Source organism: Siphateles boraxobius, unplaced genomic scaffold (assembly GCF_051911475.1).
Source record: "Siphateles boraxobius isolate OS27281-9 unplaced genomic scaffold, OSU_SipBor_1 136, whole genome shotgun sequence".
Lineage (NCBI taxonomy): Eukaryota > Metazoa > Chordata > Actinopteri > Cypriniformes > Leuciscidae > Siphateles > Siphateles boraxobius.
In genome coordinates this window covers 562,501-582,500 of record NW_027508740.1, presented here as the reverse complement: position 1 = coordinate 582,500, position 20,000 = coordinate 562,501, and the positions used below count along the sequence as shown (strand labels likewise).

Here is a 20,000-nt window from a genome sequence, read left to right as displayed (position 1 = left end):
CGTCATAGGCGGGTGACGTCATCGACCAGGAAACTATAAAGCACCCCATAAACACAAGCGCAACAGCTTCTGATAGGCCTGAAGGAAGCGCTAGCGGGAATGCCGGGAGTATGGTGGAATGACGCAGCGTCTCGTTCCCTATCAGGGAGCTAGGGTTACATACGTAACCGAGACGTTCCCTTTCAAGGGAACTCGAGCTGCGTCAAACGCTGTGGGAACGCTAATACCCACGCTATAGGACCAAGTGACCGCCATGTGAGAACTAGCGCACAGAGGATGAGACACAGAGGATGAGAGCACCTGTGCCCCAGGGGTAGAACTTAAGTCTAGGTCGTAGAACTTAATGAAAGTATGCGGTGAAGACCATCCAGCCGCATCACAAACGTCACTGAGGGAAACTCCTGACAGTAAGTCTTTAGAAGCCGCCATACTCCTGGTAGAGTGGGCTCGTACAGCCAAAGGTGAAGGCTGACCAGCCGACTCATAGGCAACTGAGATAGCCTCGACCACCCACTTGCTCATTCTCTGTTTAGACGCGGGACACCCCTTCTTGGGTGGCCGAAAGCACACAAATAGTTGTTCTGACTTCCTCCACAGGGCAGTTCTGTGGACATAGGCGTCTAACGCCCTAACAGGGCAGAGTAAATTAAGTTTCTCCTGGTCAGACGACAGAAATGGAGGAGGATAAAAGGCCTGCAGAACTGTAGGTCTAACAACATTAGTAGGGACCTTGGGAACGTAACCTGGTCTAGGATGCAGAAAAGCCTTAACCATGCCAGGCGAAAATTCCAGGCACGAGGGTGAAACCGACAGAGCCTGCAAATCTCCGATTCTCTTTAGTGAGGAGATAGCAAGAAGAAAGATAGTCTTAAACGTGAGAAACTTCTCAGGAACTTCTTCGATAGGTTCAAGAGGAGCTAGGGAAAGACCTTCTAATACGATGGCCAGATCCCAGGCCGGCACCCTCGTACGAACCGCTGGCCTCAGCCTCAGTGTGCCACGAAGGAAATGAGTTATAAGCGGGTGTCTCCCAAGAGAAAATCCACTGAAAGGGACGTGGTAAGCAGCCAGTGCCGCCACATACACCTTTAGTGTGGAGGGGGATAGCCCTGTGGAAAAGCGCTCCTGCAGGAATTCCAGCACTGCACCCACTGGGCAGTTAACCCTCTGGGGTCCTATGTGTTTTTGGGGTCCTGGAGGTGTTCTGACATGCTCTAACATTTGTGCTTTTTTCAGTTATTTATAAACATGTTAATGGCAAAGGTGTAAATTCACTCTATATAGCACAAACAGGGCTACCATAATATGTTAGCAAGATGTATGTACATGTTAGAGAATATTGTTTATGCATGGTTATTGAAAAAACTAAAACTTAAAGTCTCTGAAATAAGGCCACAAAACACATACTAAATATGTGTCCACAAGACTTTTGACTAATGGATGTTCTCGCCTAGGATTTTTGCTTCAAAATGATCTGAAAATCATCCTTCCAAATCATTCACATAAAACAATAAATTGATTTAAATTTAGTAAAACACTTTTTGTTTGGAAAGGCAATATGCGAAATGGGCGTGACTCATGTATAATGGTCTGATTCACACCTGTGAAGACAAAAGACCTGCTTAATGAGCCTGCATAATGAGCTTTTCACAGGTGTGTCACTGAGCCACAAGAAAGAATACAAGGACACAAGAAAAGAAATGTGTATATATACTACAAAATTGGTTCACAGTTGGAAACATCTATAAAAAAATAGTATTTTTCCACTTGTATTTTTGCTTGCAAATTGTATAATATCCAAGGTGAACATTTCTAGTAATTGTGTAGTTAATTCTCATACTGTATTTTCAGAAAGTTTTGGATATGTATCCTCTCCCCAAATTTGTCACTAATAAAACACAATACAAATAATTTGAAGAGAAGGCTTATATTGACCTTTTAAGATTTTGTTTACATCTACCTTGTAAATATATTATTTGCTATTTTATTAAAAAGGTTACAATTACAGCAACAATTAACATAACAATATTTCAAGTGTAATATTTCTTTGTAAAAACTAAAGTATACATTTTATCATACATATTTCAAAGTTAAGGATTCCTATATATTTATATAGCCTAATATATTTAACATTTGAGCAGAAATTGGTGAACAAAAGCTTATTCAATGTGGCAGTAGTCTATAGTTTAGGCTACAGTAAACAGTTAATAATCTATCCAAAAACTAGTCAACGAAATGTTGTCTTTCATATTTCTTCTGTAACATAGGCATATCGTTTGTTGTTTTTATGATAGCCTATATTAGGGCATATAAATATTAATTTGCAGTTTAATACGTTGCTAATACAAAGACATTTTAACGTTATTTCAACATATTTCAGTCGATTTTCCCTCATCTCAGAATAGCAATAGGGTTTGGTAAAAACTGTTCAGTTCATTCATTCACACACAGACGCGATTCATATTTAAACAGTCTTTTTGCAGTTTACATACACTATGATATCGCAATTAGAACACTAATAAAAAAACTTACTTCTCAGATGGATATTTCATATTTCTTTGTAAAAACTAAAGTATACATTTTATCATACATATTTCAAAGTTAAGGATTCATTAGTTTGAATAAAGCCTACATTGGAACAAACACTATAATAGCATCCTAGTTGATGACTTTATTTTTGACAAAACAAACATAGCCTAATATATTTAACATTTGAGCAGAAATTGGTGAACAAAAGCTTATTCAATGTGGCAGTAGTCTATAGTCTAGTTTACAGTAAACAGTTAATAATCTATCCAAAACTAGTCGACGAAATGTTGTCTTTCATATTTCGTCTGTAACATAGGCATGTCGTTTTTTGTTTTTATGAGCCTATTAGGGCATACATATTAATTTGCAGTTTAATACGTAGCTAATACAAAGACATTTTAACGTTATTTCAACATATTTCAGTCGATTTTCACTCATCTCAGTATAGCAATAGGGTTTGGTAAAAACTGTTCAGTTCATTCATTCACACACACACAGACGCGATTCATATTTAAACAGTCTTTTTGCGGTTTACATACACTATGATATCGCGATTAGAACAATAATAAAAAAAAAACTTACTTATCAGATGGATCCGTTGCTCCTCGAAATGAAAAAAAAACAGTACATGTTCTGAGGTAAATGTCCCAGGATTATTCCTCACACAGCCTCGCAAGAAGAAATAGGGTACATTAATCTGATGATTACATTTGTTGTGTCATCGCGTTTATGAGGGGCGTTGACACTTTGCATGTGTTGCTTCAGATCATTTGCGTTTGAATACCGCGCGCTCTCCGTGGGCGTGTCAGATTAGCAGAATAATGAGCTGAGAGAACGATAATGAGATCGGCTGACACCTCTCTCTTTTTTAATAGATTACATAAACAGAGAATATTTATTTTAGTTTTGAATTAGATATTTTAAAAGTACAAACTTAAATGATAATAAAGATATATTGCTCGTGCTTGTGTGAATAGTATTCGCTGAGCTTTGTTTAAGTTTAGAGACGTGCACCAGAAATTTTTTTAACGGAGACAGAGAGGCAGAAAGCACACCCTGTTTATTTTCTTCATTTTACAAAAGCACACGGTTTTGATGTTAATGTGAGTGTACACAAAAAAAAGAAGACCCTCTATAGTTTATAATCATGTGTTGATTTTATTTATATGACCAAAAATGACGGAGTATTTTAAGTCTATGTTGCTGCTATGTGGAAAAAAAACAGCAAAACGCGCCGGCGCGTTTCTCGACCCCAGAGAGTTAACTGGGTCCTGCAGGTGCTCTCCACACCAAGAAGTGAAGAGTTTCCACTTCAAGGCATAAAACTTCCTCGTGGATGGAGCTCTGGAGTGAAGAATGGTCTCAACAACCTCGGTTGAGAGACCAGAGTTCATGAGCTGGGCCCCCTCAGAGGCCAAGCCCACAATACTGGGCGGGGGTGAAATATCATGCTGCCCGCCTGAGAGAGTAGATCCCTCCTGACCGGGAGCTCCAAGGGAGAGCCGTCCAGGAGAGAAATGAGGTCCGCAGACCATACTCGGGCCGGCCAGAACGGGGCTACTAATAGTAGGCTGACCCTGTCCCGGCGAACCCTCTCCAGAACTCCAGGTAGCAGAGCAATCGGGGGAAAGGCGAACAGACGTGACCTCGGCCACGGCTGCACCATAGCGTCCAACCCCAGAGGGGCTGGATGGCTGATGGAAAACCACAGATGACAATGCGTGGTCTCCTTGGAAGCGAATAGGTCCACCTCGGCGCGACCGAAACTCAACCAAAGGAGCTCCATCACCTCGGGATGGAGTCTCCAATCCTCCGGCCTCGGCCCCTGTCTCGACAGGGAGTCTGCTACCACATTCAAATACCCAGGAAGATACATTGCTCTCAGAAATAGTAACCTCCCTTGGGACCACAGGAGGATCTGACGGGCCAACTTGTAAAGCCGGCGAAACCGCAGGCCCCCCTGATGATTTATATAAGAGACCACCAACATGTTGTCTGACTGAACTAACACATGACTTTGACCGTGCGGAGCGGATTTCCCCTCGGGGAGAATCCCTTGGTCCTGAGCCACCACTGTAGCGATCTCATGTACAACAGGCCGCAAGGTATAACGTCGGACGCTGCTGCCATCAGACCCGACAGTCTCTAAAACTGTTTTACATTAAGTAGCTGGCCTAGCTTTACTTGTTTCACAGCTGAGAGAATCGAAATGATGCGGGTCGGAGCGAGTCGCGCCTGCATCGAAACCCAAACGACACCCAGAAAAGTGGTCTTCTGAGGAGATAATACACTTTTCTTTGCGTTAAGCCTCAACCCCAACTTCCTGATATGAACGAGAACGACATCTCAATGTCGAACCGCCATCTGCTCTGTCTGAGCTAAAATCAACCAATCGTTTATGTAATTGAGGACACGAACACCCTGAAGCCTCAGAGGCACTAGTGCTGCGTCCATGCATTTCGTGAAAGTGCGGGGAGATAAAGCTAGGCCAAACGGAAGAACCCTGTGCTGGTACACCTCGCCCCCGAAGGCGAATCTCAGGAACTTCCTGTGTTGTGGAAGGATGGAAATGTGGAAGTACGCGTCCCTTAGATCTATCGTGACAGACCAGTCCTCGGATCTGATTTGTGACACGATCTGCTTGATAGAGAGCATCTTGAATTTTGGCTTCCCTACCGAGCGATTCAATAGGCGCAGGTCTAAAATTGGACGCAACCCCCCATCCTATTTTGGAACGATGAAATATCGGCTGTAATAGCCTGACTCCACACTGGGAGGAGGAACCCGTTCTATAGCCTCCTTTTGAAGGAGTGCTTTCACCTCTTGTTCCATAACCAGAGCCTGCTCGGGGCCCACCACTGTAGGCAGAACCCCTCTGAATCTTGGTGGACGACACCTGAATTGGATAGCATAATCCCTTTCTATTGTCTGCAGGACCCAATGAGATATTTTTGGAAGGCTTTTCCACTCTGCCAGAAATTCTACTAAGGGTACCAGTCTCTCGAGACTGGCCTCTGGTGTAACTTGAGCAGCAAACGTAGCGCCCTGTAACGGCACACCGGCAGGGAACAATTGGTCTAACCGCTCTGAAACCCTCCTCAGAGGGAGCGAGCGTCCCTCGGGAAATCGCTTGCTGGGACCGTCTGCGCCCCGGCATGAAGATGGGGTTGGCAGAACGGGCCCCTGAGGGCACCAAGGAAGAATGGGCACCGTAGAAAGAGGTGAACACCTTTCCGCCTCGGTGGGGACCACCCTCAGTGTCCTGCGCGCCGTGGGGCCAGGACTTCTTCTTAGCCGAAGCCTTCTTAGCTAATATAACTGTCCTCAGATCAGTTCTATTACTGGGAGATTTCGGCTGAGAGTGCCGCGGCTGAGCCCACTGTCCAGCAGGGGGAGCACGAGACGCGACACTCTGCTTCAGCGCCCTATATGATGAGCTCGCAGTCGGCCGGGGCTGCTCCCGCTCAGCAGCCCCAGGGACATGAATTTTTAAAGGGAGAAATTTCTTAAAAGCTGTTGTTTGCTTTTCCTTCTCCTGGAATTTATCGATGACAGAATTTACATCATCGTCAAATAAACCCAGGGGGGAGAGAGGAGTGTCTAAAAGGAAAGCTTTTTCTTTTTCTTTTATATTTGTCTGATTTAACCACAGATGTCTTTCTGCTGCCACCAGAGCTGCCATAGATCGACCCACTAGCTTGGCCGACTCTCTGGTTGCGCGCAGGGATAAATCAGCAGCCTGACGCAGTTCGCGAACCACGTCAGCACTGACCTCCTCACTCTCACTCACGTCCCTCAGCAGGTCAGCCTGGTATGCCTGCATAATAGACATAGTATGCAGACATGACGCAGCCTGACCCGCCGCCGAATACGCTTTACCCACAAAAACCGAAATATTTCTAAGAGGCTAGGTGGGTAATGCCGGTGCCTTAACAGATGACGCAGCCTCGAGGGAGAGAAAACTCGCAAGCGTCTCTTCCATGCGAGGCATAGCCGAATAACCATATGATTTTGCCCCCACAATATTAGAATATGTTGAAGTCTGGGGACTAAACACTCTATATGACACCGGTTTTTTCCACGATTTCGACACCTCAGTGTGGAGATCGGGGAAAAACGGCAAGCACCGGCGTGGAGGTTGCACTCGTGACGGCAAAAATCTCTCATCTAATTTTGATTTAGAAACAGGCTCCTGTCTAGTCACTGGCCATACAATGCTGAGTTTTTCTACAGCTCTTGTTAATACCTCCACTAGCTCATCACTTTCGGGAGTGTAAGGTGGCGAATCCTCCACATCTCCCTCATTTATAACTGGTGCCTCAGCCCGAGCGGAAGAAACCGCAGCGTGTGCTTCCGAACACGTGACTCAGGCACTGGATCGCACAGGTGAAGGGAGAGATAAGGCAGAGCCCGTCTCTAACCCCGCTGAGAGATCCATCTGCGATCCCCACGATACGCGTCGTCGCTCTGCCTCGGCAAGAGCGGGACCCGAACCGCAGGGAGCGCGCACCGAACCGCTCTCCTCGAAGAGCGCCCGGCGGGAGCGGAGCGTCCTTAATGGCAGACGCTCGCAATGCTCACAATCAGCTCCCTCGAGAGCTGAATGGGCATACTGCACTCCCAAACAAACAACACAAAGAACGTGTGTATCCCCACTCGTAAAATAACGCGAGCAGGGAGGTGACACACTTCCTAAACTGCTGTTCGTTCGCCATATCTCTCTTAATATATATATATATATATATATATATAAATTGTTTGTGTGGTGCAGAGTATGTAAAGACAGACAATATTCACACAGGGACAGATTCACATATAGCGCGACTGAAGGCACAGAAAGCTGTTGCGCTTGTGTTTATGGGGTGCTTTATAGTTTCCTGGTCGATGACGTCACCCGCCTATGACGTTCCATCTCTCCATTGGGCTGATTCCATACGTGCTTCATGACGCACAACGCAGGGGCGTTCCCACAGCGTTTGACGCAGCTCGAGTTCCCTTGAAAGGGAACTATTATTATTATTATATATATTATTATAATTATTATTATTGAGTCATTGAATCATTCACTCAAGAGATTCGTTCAAAAACGCTGATTCATCCAGCAATAAAACAACAAAAAGGCTTGTTCGAGATGCATTAGCGCTGCACAGACACAACGCCGTTTGATATCAAGTACCGCGAGAGCGATTCAATAGCACAAGGAGTCGTTTGCTCTCTCGGTCTCGCTGTACTTTGATGTCATACGCCGATGCATCTCGAACAAGCCTAAAGTCTTTTATTATTGAGTCATTAAATCATTCAATCAAGAGATTCGTTCAAAAACACTGATTCATCCAGTAATGAAACAAGTGAAGTCTTTCATTGAATCATTCACTCAACATGTTTTTTTTGTAATATTCATTCTGATTAATTAAACATTTTTGAACAGACTGCAGCAATTCATATTTTGTCAGAACCTGTAGTAATTTACAGTAATTTATAGCATTTTATTTAGTTGTCTGTTCAGAATCGTGGTAGAATTTTGATCTTTATTTGAAACAAAACAATCGTGATTCTCAATTTATCCAGACTTGTGCAGCTCTGATCGTGTTATATATAACTTGTATTATATATAAATATACATTTTGATATTTAAATAAAATTTTTCTTAAATGTATACATGCATGTGTGTGTATATACTAAATAATTAGTACACAAAGTACACACATATTATGTAAACACAAACTTTAATTTTGGATGCGATTAATCCTTGCACAGCACTAATCGTAGTTAATGCGCATGTCTATTTTTATTGAATAAAAAATTAGTTTAAAACTTTTAATGTGCATTTTAAGATTTTATGCGCATTCCATGCAGCACTGTTTCTCAAAATTCGCACAAAAATACGTGGAAGGAAACATGGCTAATGTGTCGTTGGCTTAATTGTTTTATATTAAAGTGTTGTAGCTTTGTCTCTCTAATAAGTGAGTGTTTTGTTTTGTCGTTAGGCTGCGGTTGCGTCTCTAAACGCAGAACTGCTGGAGCTGCGCAGTGAACTTCAGGACGCAGCCGGCGCACACGATCGAGAGCTGCGCAGACTGCAGGAGAGCTGCGCAGACCAGCAGACGCGAGCTGACACAGCGCTCAGAGAGGTCAGAAGCGTTATTGCTATTAAAGGTGCAGTGTGTAATTTTAGCAGCATCTAGTGGTGAGGTTGTGAACTTCACCCAACAGAAGTTACGGTGGCCGACAGGAAGTGATGTCGTCGTCTGAGACAGCAGAGAGTAGCCAGATAAACAATCAGGTTTCTTTACAAAGATAAATTAAGAAATTATGTTTACTTAATTATTCAGTTAAACGATATATTATTGTGAATATTATTGTTACTTGTTCATCAGTGTGTCAGTGTTTTATTCGCTGACTTTAACAGCTTCTTTACACGAAAAACAACATGGCGAGGAAACGCGATTGTCCGTTCAGGGCCACCGTAGAAACATGTGGATGTAAGGAGATCCGCGGTGTGTGTAGACAGGAACGGCTCATTCTAACATCATGAACACATAACGCTTCATTATGTAAGGTCTTTATACACCACTGAAAACATAGTTATGTATATGATATTGCATTTCTGTCAACAGATCCTCCTAAATATTACAGAACGCAGCTTTAAAATGTGTTTTTTCCCTTGTGTAGTTGGAGGAGTGTCGTGCGCTGCTGTCGTCCAGCGAGGAGAGCCGGGACAGCGCCAGGAGAGATCTCCTAGAGATGGATAAACGTTTGTGCCAGATACGGGAGGCGGGGGAGGGGCTTAGGCAAGAGGGGGCGGAGCTACGGCGCTCTCTTAGTGATGTCACCAAGGAGAGGGATGCTCTCAGCCAATCAAACGTGCAGCTGAGGGAAGCACTGAGAGCGGCAGAGAGCGAGAGGATCAGGTGACTGACAAAGAGTGTCTCCGCGTGTCGGTCAAAAATGACAAATTCATTTTTTTATTTAAATTTTATTATTTCAATGAATGTAATATATTTTAGTTCAATAATGTTTTTTATTTAATATTTTGGATTTTATGGTACTAAATTATATTTACGCTGTATTTATAATCCATTTATTCACTTTTTGAGCATAGACCTGAAAATTACATTTCCAACTTGAACTGTCTTAAATCGTGAATGCTTTAGAGCGTCAGACTGAAGTTTGATCTCTTTTCAAAGACGACACTTGGCAGATTATTGCTGAAGTGAATTTTTTTTAAGTTACAGAAATTTACGTTTATTGTTATGAAAAATGTGCAAAAATACTATTTTCAATTTTATATGAAATGTATTTTCAAAAACACGTTTTACCCTAAAACGGTTCCAGATTTGGGTTATCTCAAAAAATTAGCTGCGTTCGGCTGCAGTACCAAACGATTCTTTACCAAGTTTTGTACCATTCTAATGAAGAATTTAAAAAAAACAAATATACTATTTAGAACAGTATGCAAATGACCATGCAGATGAGGTTCTTTCTGCAGTGCTGATTGGAGGGACTGTGCTTTGTGTTCAGCGTGAAGCGTGTGTGTGAGGAGAAGGAACAGAAAGTGTGTCTGCTGGAGGAGAGTCTGGCGTCTGCGCAGACGGAGGTGTCAGATCTGCGCTTGTGTCTGCGTGAGGTGGAGAAATCCCGACTGGAGGCGCGCAGGGAACTTCAGGATCTGCGCAGACAGGTCAGACTGAGGCCAACTCGTGAGCGTTAAGAGCATAGACTGTAAAATATATTCGTAGTGTGCGTGACGTCACCCGTAGTGATTCTGAAGAGCATTTCTTAATCCCAAAGTGGGCTGAGCCAGCATCGCATCTTGGTATCGTATCACTCCCAGATAAATGGAAAATGTGCGGTGAGGGTGATTAGCTGAGGTGACGTGATGCTAACGCTAGCAGACAAATGGCTAGTAGTGACATCAGCGGCAATCCACCTGTCACTCAAGTGGCCACGCCTTTAATTATGCAGAACTTTAAGGCTTAATATAATTTAAACGGATGAGTTATAAAAATTAAAAAAATTCACCCCCTCACAGTCGTCATGAAGAGCAATATTAGCTATATAGACCAAAACCACTTTTTGCACCAGAATGTAAACATGTTTTTTCTGCGTTAAAGTTGGGCATTTTAACATGGGGGTTTATGGGATTGAGTCTCTTCTGCAGCCGGCCTCTAGTGGCCAGTGGAGGAACTGCAGTTTAAGTCTCTTCAGAGTTGAGGGAGAGAGAGAGACTGGGAGGTTCTGCTTGGTTTAGAGCAGGGGTGGGGAACGTTGATCCTGGAGGGCCATTGTCCTGCAGAGTTTAGCTCCAACCCTAATTAAACACACCTGAAGCTGATCAAGGTCTTCAGGATTGCTAAAGTTACAGGCAGGTGAGTGTTTTTTTCAGGGTTGGAGCTAAACTCTGCAGGACAATGGCCCTCCAGGATCAACGTTCCCCACCCCTGGTTTAGAGTGAGGATGAAGATCTGTGGTTTGACATGTATGACTCTGCTGTCAGGTGAAAGTTGTGGATGCCGAGCGCGAGCAGACGGCTAAGCTGACGACTGAACTGCAGATGCGTTTATCCGCGGAGGAGCAGAAGGACGAGGAGCGAGCGAGAGAACTGATCTCGCTCAAACAGAGACTCGCCGAAACAGAAACTAGCAGAAACACTCTTCAGAAAGAGGTGAGATCTCATACAATTAATTACAGATTTAAAGGGATAATTCACCCCTAAAAATGAAAATTAGCCCATGATTTACTCTCCCTCAAGTCATCCTAGGTGTATATGACATTCTTCTTTCAGACGAATACAATCTAGAGTTATATTAAAAAATGTCCTGGCTCTTCCAAGCTTTATAATGGGAGTGAATGACTGTTTCTGTTTTGAAGTCCATAAAAGTGCATCTGTCCATCATAAAAGTGCATCTATCCATCATAAAAGTGCATCTATCCATCATAAAAGTGCATCTATCCATCATAAAAGTGCATCTGTCCATCATAAAAGTGCATCTGTCCATCATAAAAGTGCATCTGTCCATCATAAAAGTGCATCTATTCATCATAAAAGTGCATCTCTTCATCATAAAAGTGCATCTGTCCATCATAAAAGTGCATCTGTCCATCATAAAAGTGCATCTATTCATCATAAAAGTGCATCTCTTCATCATAAAAGTGCATCTGTCCATCATAAAAGTGCATCTGTCCATCATAAAAGTGCATCTATTCATCATAAAAGTGCATCTCTTCATCATAAAAGTGCATCTGTCCATCATAAAAGTGCATCTGTCCATCATAAAAGTGCATCTATTCATCATAAAAGTGCATCTCTTCATCATAAAAGTGAATCTGTCCATCATAAAAGTGCATCTGTCCATCATAAAAGTGCATCTGTCCATCATAAAAGTGCATCTATCCATCATAAAAGTGCATCTATCCATCATAAAAGTGCATCTGTCCATCATAAAAGTGCATCTATCCATCATAAAAGTGCATCTGTCCCTCATAAAAGTGCATCTATCCATCTTAAAAGTGCATCTATCCATCATAAAAGTGCATCTGTCCATCATAAAAGTGCATCTATCCATCTTAAAAGTGCATCTGTCCATCATAAAAGTGCATCTATCCATCTTAAAAGTGCATCTGTCCATCATAAAAGTGCATCTATCCATCATAAAAGTGCATCTATCCATCATAAAAGTGCATCTGTCCATCATAAAAGTGCATCTGTCCATCATAAAAGTGCATCTATCCATCATAAAAGTGCATCTATCCATCATAAAAGTGCATCTATTCATCATAAAAGTGCATCTGTCCATCATAAAAGTGCATCTATCCATCATAAAAGTGCATCTGTCCATCATAAAAGTGCATCTGTCCATCATAAAAGTGCATCTGTCCATCATAAAAGTGCATCTGTCCATCATAAAAGTGCATCTATCCATCATAAAAGTGCATCTGTCCATCATAAAAGTGCATCTGTCCATCATAAAAGTGCATCTGTCCATCATAAAAGTGCATCTATCCATCATAAAAGTGCATCTGTCCATCATAAAAGTGCATCTGTCCATCATAAAAGTGCATCTGTCCATCATAAAAGTGCATCTATCCATCATAAAAGTGCATCTATCCATCATAAAAGTGCATCTATTCATCATAAAAGTGCATCTGTCCATCATAAAAGTGCATCTATCCATCATAAAAGTGCATCTGTCCATCATAAAAGTGCATCTGTCCATCATAAAAGTGCATCTGTCCATCATAAAAGTGCATCTGTCCATCATAAAAGTGCATCTATCCATCATAAAAGTGCATCTGTCCATCATAAAAGTGCATCTGTCCATCATAAAAGTGCATCTGTCCATCATAAAAGTGCATCTATCCATCATAAAAGTGCATCTGTCCATCATAAAAGTGCATCTGTCCATCATAAAAGTGCATCTGTCCATCATAAAAGTGCATCTATCCATCATAAAAGTGCATCTATTCATCATAAAAGTGCATCTGTCCATCATAAAAGTGCATCTATTCATCATAAAAGTGCATCTGTCCATCATAAAAGTGCATCTGTCCATCATAAAAGTGCATCTGTCCATCATAAAAGTGCATCTGTCCATCATAAAAGTGCATCTATCCATCATAAAAGTGCATCTATTCATCATAAAAGTGCATCTGTCCATCATAAAAGTGCATCTATCCATCATAAAAGTACATCTGTCCATCATAAAAGTGCATCTGTCCATCATAAAAGTACATCTGTCCATCATAAAAGTGCATCTGTCCATCATAAAAGTGCATCTATCCATCATAAAAGTGCATCTATCCATCATAAAAGTGCATCTATTCATCATAAAATTGCATCTGTCCATCATAAAAGTGCATCTATCATCTATACATCATAAAAGTGAGTTGAGTATGACTTGACTTGAGTATGACTTGATATATGACTTGAGTATGACTTGATATATGACTTGAGTGGTGAGGAAATCATGGGCTAATTCTCATTTTTGGGTGAACTATCCCCTTTAAATTAAACTGAATTAAAACGATGTCTCACCCGGTCTGTCTGTCTCCAGCTGTCTTCTCTACAGAGGCGTGTGAGCGAGAGCGAGTTGTGCTGGCGCAGTCGCGAGCGAGAGTTAACGTCTCAGCTACAGGACGCTCGCGGCTGTGAGAAGAAGCTTCAGGATGAGGCACGTAACCTCTCCGTTCGCGCACAATCGACCTTGGATGCGTCTGCGCAGATGCAGCTGCAGCTGAGTGATGCCCAGGGCCGTCTGGCTGCGACGGAGGCGGAGCTATCGCGAGCGGAGGCGGGGCGCAGGGATCTGGAGTTCAGGATGAGCAGCCTGCAGTCGGCTCTCACGCGCACACTGGGCATCGGGGCCAGTGGGCGGAGCAGCAGCAGGGGGCGGAGCCCGGTAGGCTCCTCCCCTTCCTCTCTGAGCTCAGGGATGATGTCTCGCCATAGGAGCGTGTCTCCGCTGCACTGCTCGCTGTCGCCACCCAAAGGTCAGATTTGCTTTCTAAAGAAAGTTGTGTTTGAGTTCTACTTTTTCTCAACCCTTTCTCTGCTGTCTGCCAGATGCGGCAGGCCACGTGACTCCTGATAACACCATCATGCTGAGGCCGGTGTCTCCAGAGAGGGCCGACGCCCCGCTGCCCGTCGCCCTGCCCGAGCTCGACCCCGAAACCCTGCGCAGCGGCCTCAGAGACTTCCTACAGGAGCTGCGCGAGACTCAGAGAGACAGAGTAATGCTACTAATGCCAGAACTACAACTATAACTATTACCAAAACCATTATAACTATTACCACAATTATAACTATTACGACAACTAGAACTATTACGACAACTAGAACTATTACCACAACTAGAACTATTACCACAACTAGAACTATTACCACAACTAGAACTATTACCAAAACTGTAACTATTACCACACCTAGAACTATTACCACACCTAGAACTATTACCACAACTAGAACTATTACCACAACTATAACTAATACCACACCTAGAACTATTACCACAACTAGAACTATTACCACAACTAGAACTATTACCACAACTAGAACTATTACCACAACTAGAACTATTACAACAACTAGAACTATTACCACAACTAGAACTACTACCACACCTAGAACTATTACCACAACTAGAGCTATTACCACAACTAGAACTATTACCAAAACTGTAACTATTACCACACCTAGAACTATTACCACACCTAGAACTATTACCACAACTAGAACTATTACCACACCTAGAACTATTACCACAACTAGAACTATTACCACAACTATAACTATTACCACAACTAGAACTATTACCACACCTAGAACTATTACCACAACTAGAACTATTACCACAACTAGAACTATTACCACAACTAGAACTATTACGACAACTAGAACTATTACCACACCTAGAACTATTACCACAACTAGAACTATTACCACAACTAGAACTATTACCACAACTAGAACTATTACCACAACTAGAACTATTACCACACCTAGAACTATTACCACAACTAGAACTATTACCACAACTAGAACTATTACAACAACGAGAACTATTACCACAACTAGAACTACTACCACACCTAGAACTATTACCACAACTAGAACTACTACCACAACTAGAACTATTACCACAACTAGAACTATTACCACAACTAGAACTATTACCTAGAACTATTACGACAACCAGAACTATTACCACAACTAGAACTATTACCACAACTAGAACTATTACGACAACTATAACTATTACCACAACTAGAACTATTACCACAACTAGAACTATTACCACAACTAGAACTATTACCACAACTAGAACTATTACCACAACTAGAACTATTACCACACCTAGAACTATTACCACAACTAGAACTATTACCACAACTAGAACTATTACAACAACGAGAACTATTACCACAACTAGAACTACTACCACACCTAGAACTATTACCACAACTAGAACTACTACCACAACTAGAACTATTACCACAACTAGAACTATTACCACAACTAGAACTATTACCTAGAACTATTACGACAACCAGAACTATTACCACAACTAGAACTATTACCACAACTAGAACTATTACGATAACTAGAACTACTACCACAACTAGAACTATTACCACAACTAGAACTATTACCACAACTAGAACTATTACCAAAACTGTAACTATTACCACACCTAGAACTATTACCACACCTAGAACTATTACCACAACTAGAACTATTACCACACCTAGAACTATTACCACAACTAGAACTATTACCACACCTAGAACTATTACCACAACTAGAACTATTACCTAGAACTATTACGACAACCAGAACTATTACCACAACTAGAACTATTACCACAACTAGAACTATTACGATAACTAGAACTATTACCACACCTAGAACTATTACCACAACTAGAACTATTACCACAACTAGAACTATTACCACACCTAGAACTATTACCACAACTAGAACTATTACCACAACTAGAACTATTACAACAACTAGAACTATTACCACAACTAGAACTATTACCACAACTAGAACTATTACAACAACGAGAACTATTACCACAACTAGAACTACTACCACACCTAGAACTATTACCACAACTAGAACTACTACCACAACTAGAACTATTACCACAACTAGAACTATTACGATAACTAGAACTACTACCACAACTAGAACTACTACCACAACTAGAACTATTACCACAACTAGAACTATTACCACAACTAGAACTATTACGACAACTAGAACTATTACCACACCTAGAACTATTACCACAACTAGAACTATTACCACAACTAGAACTACTACCACAACTAGAACTATTACCACAACTAGAACTATTACCACAACTAGAACTATTACGATAACTAGAACTACTACCACAACTAGAACTATTACCACAACTAGAACTATTACCACAACTAGAACTATTACCACAACTAGAACTACTACCACAACTAGAACTATTACGATAACTAGAACTATTACGATAACTAGAACTATTACCACAACTAGAACTATTACCACAACTAGAACTATTACCACAACTAGAGCTATTACGACAACTAAAACTATTATGATAACTAGAACTATTACGATAACTAGAACTATTACCACAACTAGAACTATTACCACAACTAGAACTATTACGACAACTATAACTATTACAACCACTATAACTATAACGACAACTATAACTATTACAGCAAACTAGAACTATTACAGCAAACTAGAACTATTACCACAACTAGAACTATTACCACACCTAGAACTATTACCACAACTAGAACTATTACCACACCTAGAACTATTACCACAACTAGAACTATTACCACACCTAGAACTATTACCACAACTAGAACTATTACGATAACTAGAACTATTACCACAACTAGAACTATTACCATAACTAGAAATATTACGACAACTAGAACTATTACAACAACTAGAACTATAACCACAACTAGAACTATTACAACAACTAGAACTATTATGATAACTAGAACTATTACCACAACTAGAACTATTACCACAACTAGAACTATTACCACAACTAGAACTATTACCACAACTAGAACTATTACGATAACTAGAACTATTACCACAACTAGAACTATTATAATAACTAAATTTAAACTATTAAAATTATGGTTATAGATTATATTTTTATTTAAGGCTCCGCCCACTGTAAAATCTCATTGGTCTAAAATCCTGCTCCACTGAACATTAACATCAAACATCTTCTGATTGGCTGTGAGAGTTTTGACAGGGTGAGAACACGTTGTTGTTGTAAAGTAAGCATGTGATTTATGTGTGCAGGACGAGGCGCGGGGTCAACTGGGGTCACTGCAGAGGGAATTACAGGAAGTGACCTCAGAGAGAGACTCCGCCCACCAGCGCCTCATTCAGCTACACAACACACTCCAGGAGTGCCAGGAGGGTAACACATCTAACTACCATCCTTTACATGTAAAGCTAGTTGTAATACGACAGACACGTAAACTTTCAAATAAAAATTTGCTTTATGAATTGTTTTTCTGATCACGATTGGCAAGGTTTTGTCAGATTCCGCTCATTTCTGGAGTCGTTTGTTGATTGTGTGTGTAGATAAGCGTGGCGTGGATGGAAAACTGTCGTCGGCTCAAGCTCTGCTGCATGAGCAGGACGAGTCCCTGCGGAAAGGAGAGAGAGAGCGGCGAGCGCTAAACGAGCGAATCAAAGAGCTGGAGAGACTTTCCCTGAACGCCGAGGCCGAGCGCAAGCGCGTGGAGGTCAGAAGTCTTATTCGATCTGAGGCCTTGTTTACACTGTCAGTGAAATGTGACCCAGTTTGCTCATATGTGACGCAGATCGGATGTGTTCTATGACCGTGTAAACGGGGAAAAAACGCATGCATCGGATATTTCGAGATCGGTTTCAGCCCTGCTCATATGTGGAAATAAATCCGATATGTGCGAATGCGACTCATGTAAACAGGCGATGGGGTTTTCTGAGGCATTAGGCTACGTCTCCGCGGTTTAATGACGAGAGAAACCCCGACGCGCATCTACGAAACGCCGTGTCGTCGTAGGAGAGGAGTGTGGACACAATCTGACACAACATATCAAAGGTTGGCTTGCTCATCCTGAAGGACCCACTGCTCCTCGTTAAAGCCCACCACGATCTCATGAAAGTGCGTATAGCACAAATTTTTTTACACGTGCCATTTATACGCCAAAAATAGTTTTTGCGTGCATATGATACGCACTTGATGGCGTGTAATACACAGGCACTCCACACCTCTAACCCCAAGGGGTTTACAGTGCGTATCATGCACACAAAAACTATTTTTGGCGTATAAATGGCACGAGAAATATAATTCGTGCTATAGATACGCACTTTCATGAGTTTGTATTGTATGTTCCCACCAGTCCTGAGATCTCTCTCGCACACAATAACTGAAGCACACAATAACTGAAGCACACAATAACTGAAGCACACAATAACTGAAGCACATGCGCAGCTGCGATGATGGCCCTTTTCGTCCTCCGCCTCAAAATCATGGTGATGTTTAGCGAACTTCGCATATAACGCAGAGCTAGCATCAAGCATATTCCGTGTTCGTCCAATTGTGCAAGAACCCGCTTTAAGCATGCGCGACGTTTCAGATAGTATGTCAAGTGTAAACACATGAATCTGGTATGGGTCACAGTTGAAAGAACAGGTAAACGGACGGTCAAAAAAATCTTATATAGGCAAGAAATCAGAATTGTGCATCAAGACCGCGCCGTCGCCCCCTGCAGGAGCAGTGCAGTCAGCTGCGCGCGGGCGAGGCGCGTGTGGAGGCGGAGCGGCGACGGCTGCGTGAGGCGCTGGAGGAGGCGGAGGGCCGGGGCACACGGGTGGAGCTGGGGAGGCGGAGCCTGGAGGGAGAGCTGCAGAGACTGAGGCTGAGTCTGGCTGAGAGAGAGATGGAGATCCAGACGGCTCACGACCGGCACGAGAGCGCCGCCAAACAGGTGCCAAACTCAGTGCCGCCATATCAGACTCAAACTTCTTTAGATTTATGGATTTGATTTTCTCACAGTTTTAGACTAAAACATGTTTTTGAAAATATTTATTTCATATCAAAATTGAAAATAGTATTTTCGCAAATTTTTCATAACAATAAACATAAAATTCTGTAACTTTTTCTAAGTTCACTTTTTAAAACTTTTTTCACTTGCAATAATCTGCCATGTGTCGTCTTTGAAAAAAGATCAAACTTAAGATTTACAATAGTTTAAGTTGGAAATTTAATTTTCAGATCAAGTCAAGTCACATTTATTTATATAGCGCTTTTTACAACACAGATTGTTTCAAAGCAGCTTTACAGAGATAACAGGAAAATAATGTTAAAAAGTTTGTTTCCAGAAGAAAATAGCGTGCACATATAATTTAGTACCATAAAATCCCCTAAAAATGCTAAATATTAAATAAAAAACATTATCGAATTAAAATATAGTACATTAATTTCATTGAAATAAATAAATACATTTCTGTCATTTTTGACCTGACACGCGAAGAGCACCAAAGTGTTATAAGGCATGAACCAAAGCAACCAGCTATGAGGTGAATCACATTACAAACTTTAATTAAAAGCAACAAAAAAACTTAACGATGTCCGCTCATGCGTTTCAGGTGTCGGAGGCTGAATCTCGCGTGGCGGGTCTCCTGCGTGAGGTGGACAGACTGACGGCGCTGCTGGCGAAAGCTCAGGACGGAGAGAGTGCTCAGAAAGAGCGAGCGCTTGCTCTCTCCCAGAGTCTGCAGGAATCCGCCGCCGCCCACAGCGCCACCCAGGGGCGTCTGACGACACTGCAGAAAACACTGGGCCAGGCTGAGAGCGAGCGCCGGCAGATGCAGGTCTGCAGAGTCGTGTGTGTGATGTCTAGGGTGGGGAGTCGAAAATCTATAATCGAATACTTTTCGG

The 20,000-nt window shown here is 42.0% G+C and overlaps 1 protein-coding gene across 7 annotated transcripts in view; it reads left to right on the top strand.

Moving 5' to 3' along the window:
- Nucleotides 1–20,000, top strand: part of crocc (ciliary rootlet coiled-coil, rootletin) — a 72,503-nt gene that overhangs the window by 38,561 nt on the left and 13,942 nt on the right. For 6 of the 7 annotated variants that reach the window (XM_077229870.1, XM_077229866.1, XM_077229871.1 and 3 more), the window contains 10 exons: nucleotides 8,517–8,660; nucleotides 9,202–9,440; nucleotides 10,051–10,210; nucleotides 11,027–11,194; nucleotides 13,584–14,019; nucleotides 14,093–14,259; nucleotides 17,369–17,489; nucleotides 17,657–17,820; nucleotides 18,832–19,047; nucleotides 19,709–19,933. In XM_077229870.1, coding sequence (XP_077085985.1) covers nucleotides 8,517–8,660; nucleotides 9,202–9,440; nucleotides 10,051–10,210; nucleotides 11,027–11,194; nucleotides 13,584–14,019; nucleotides 14,093–14,259; nucleotides 17,369–17,489; nucleotides 17,657–17,820; nucleotides 18,832–19,047; nucleotides 19,709–19,933 — 2,040 coding nt within the window. Of the gene's footprint in view, nucleotides 1–8,516; nucleotides 8,661–9,201; nucleotides 9,441–10,050; nucleotides 10,211–11,026; nucleotides 11,195–13,583; nucleotides 14,020–14,092; nucleotides 14,260–17,368; nucleotides 17,519–17,656; nucleotides 17,821–18,831; nucleotides 19,048–19,708; nucleotides 19,934–20,000 lie in introns of those variants that run through there. The other variant, XR_013203818.1, reaches the window with a different exon arrangement.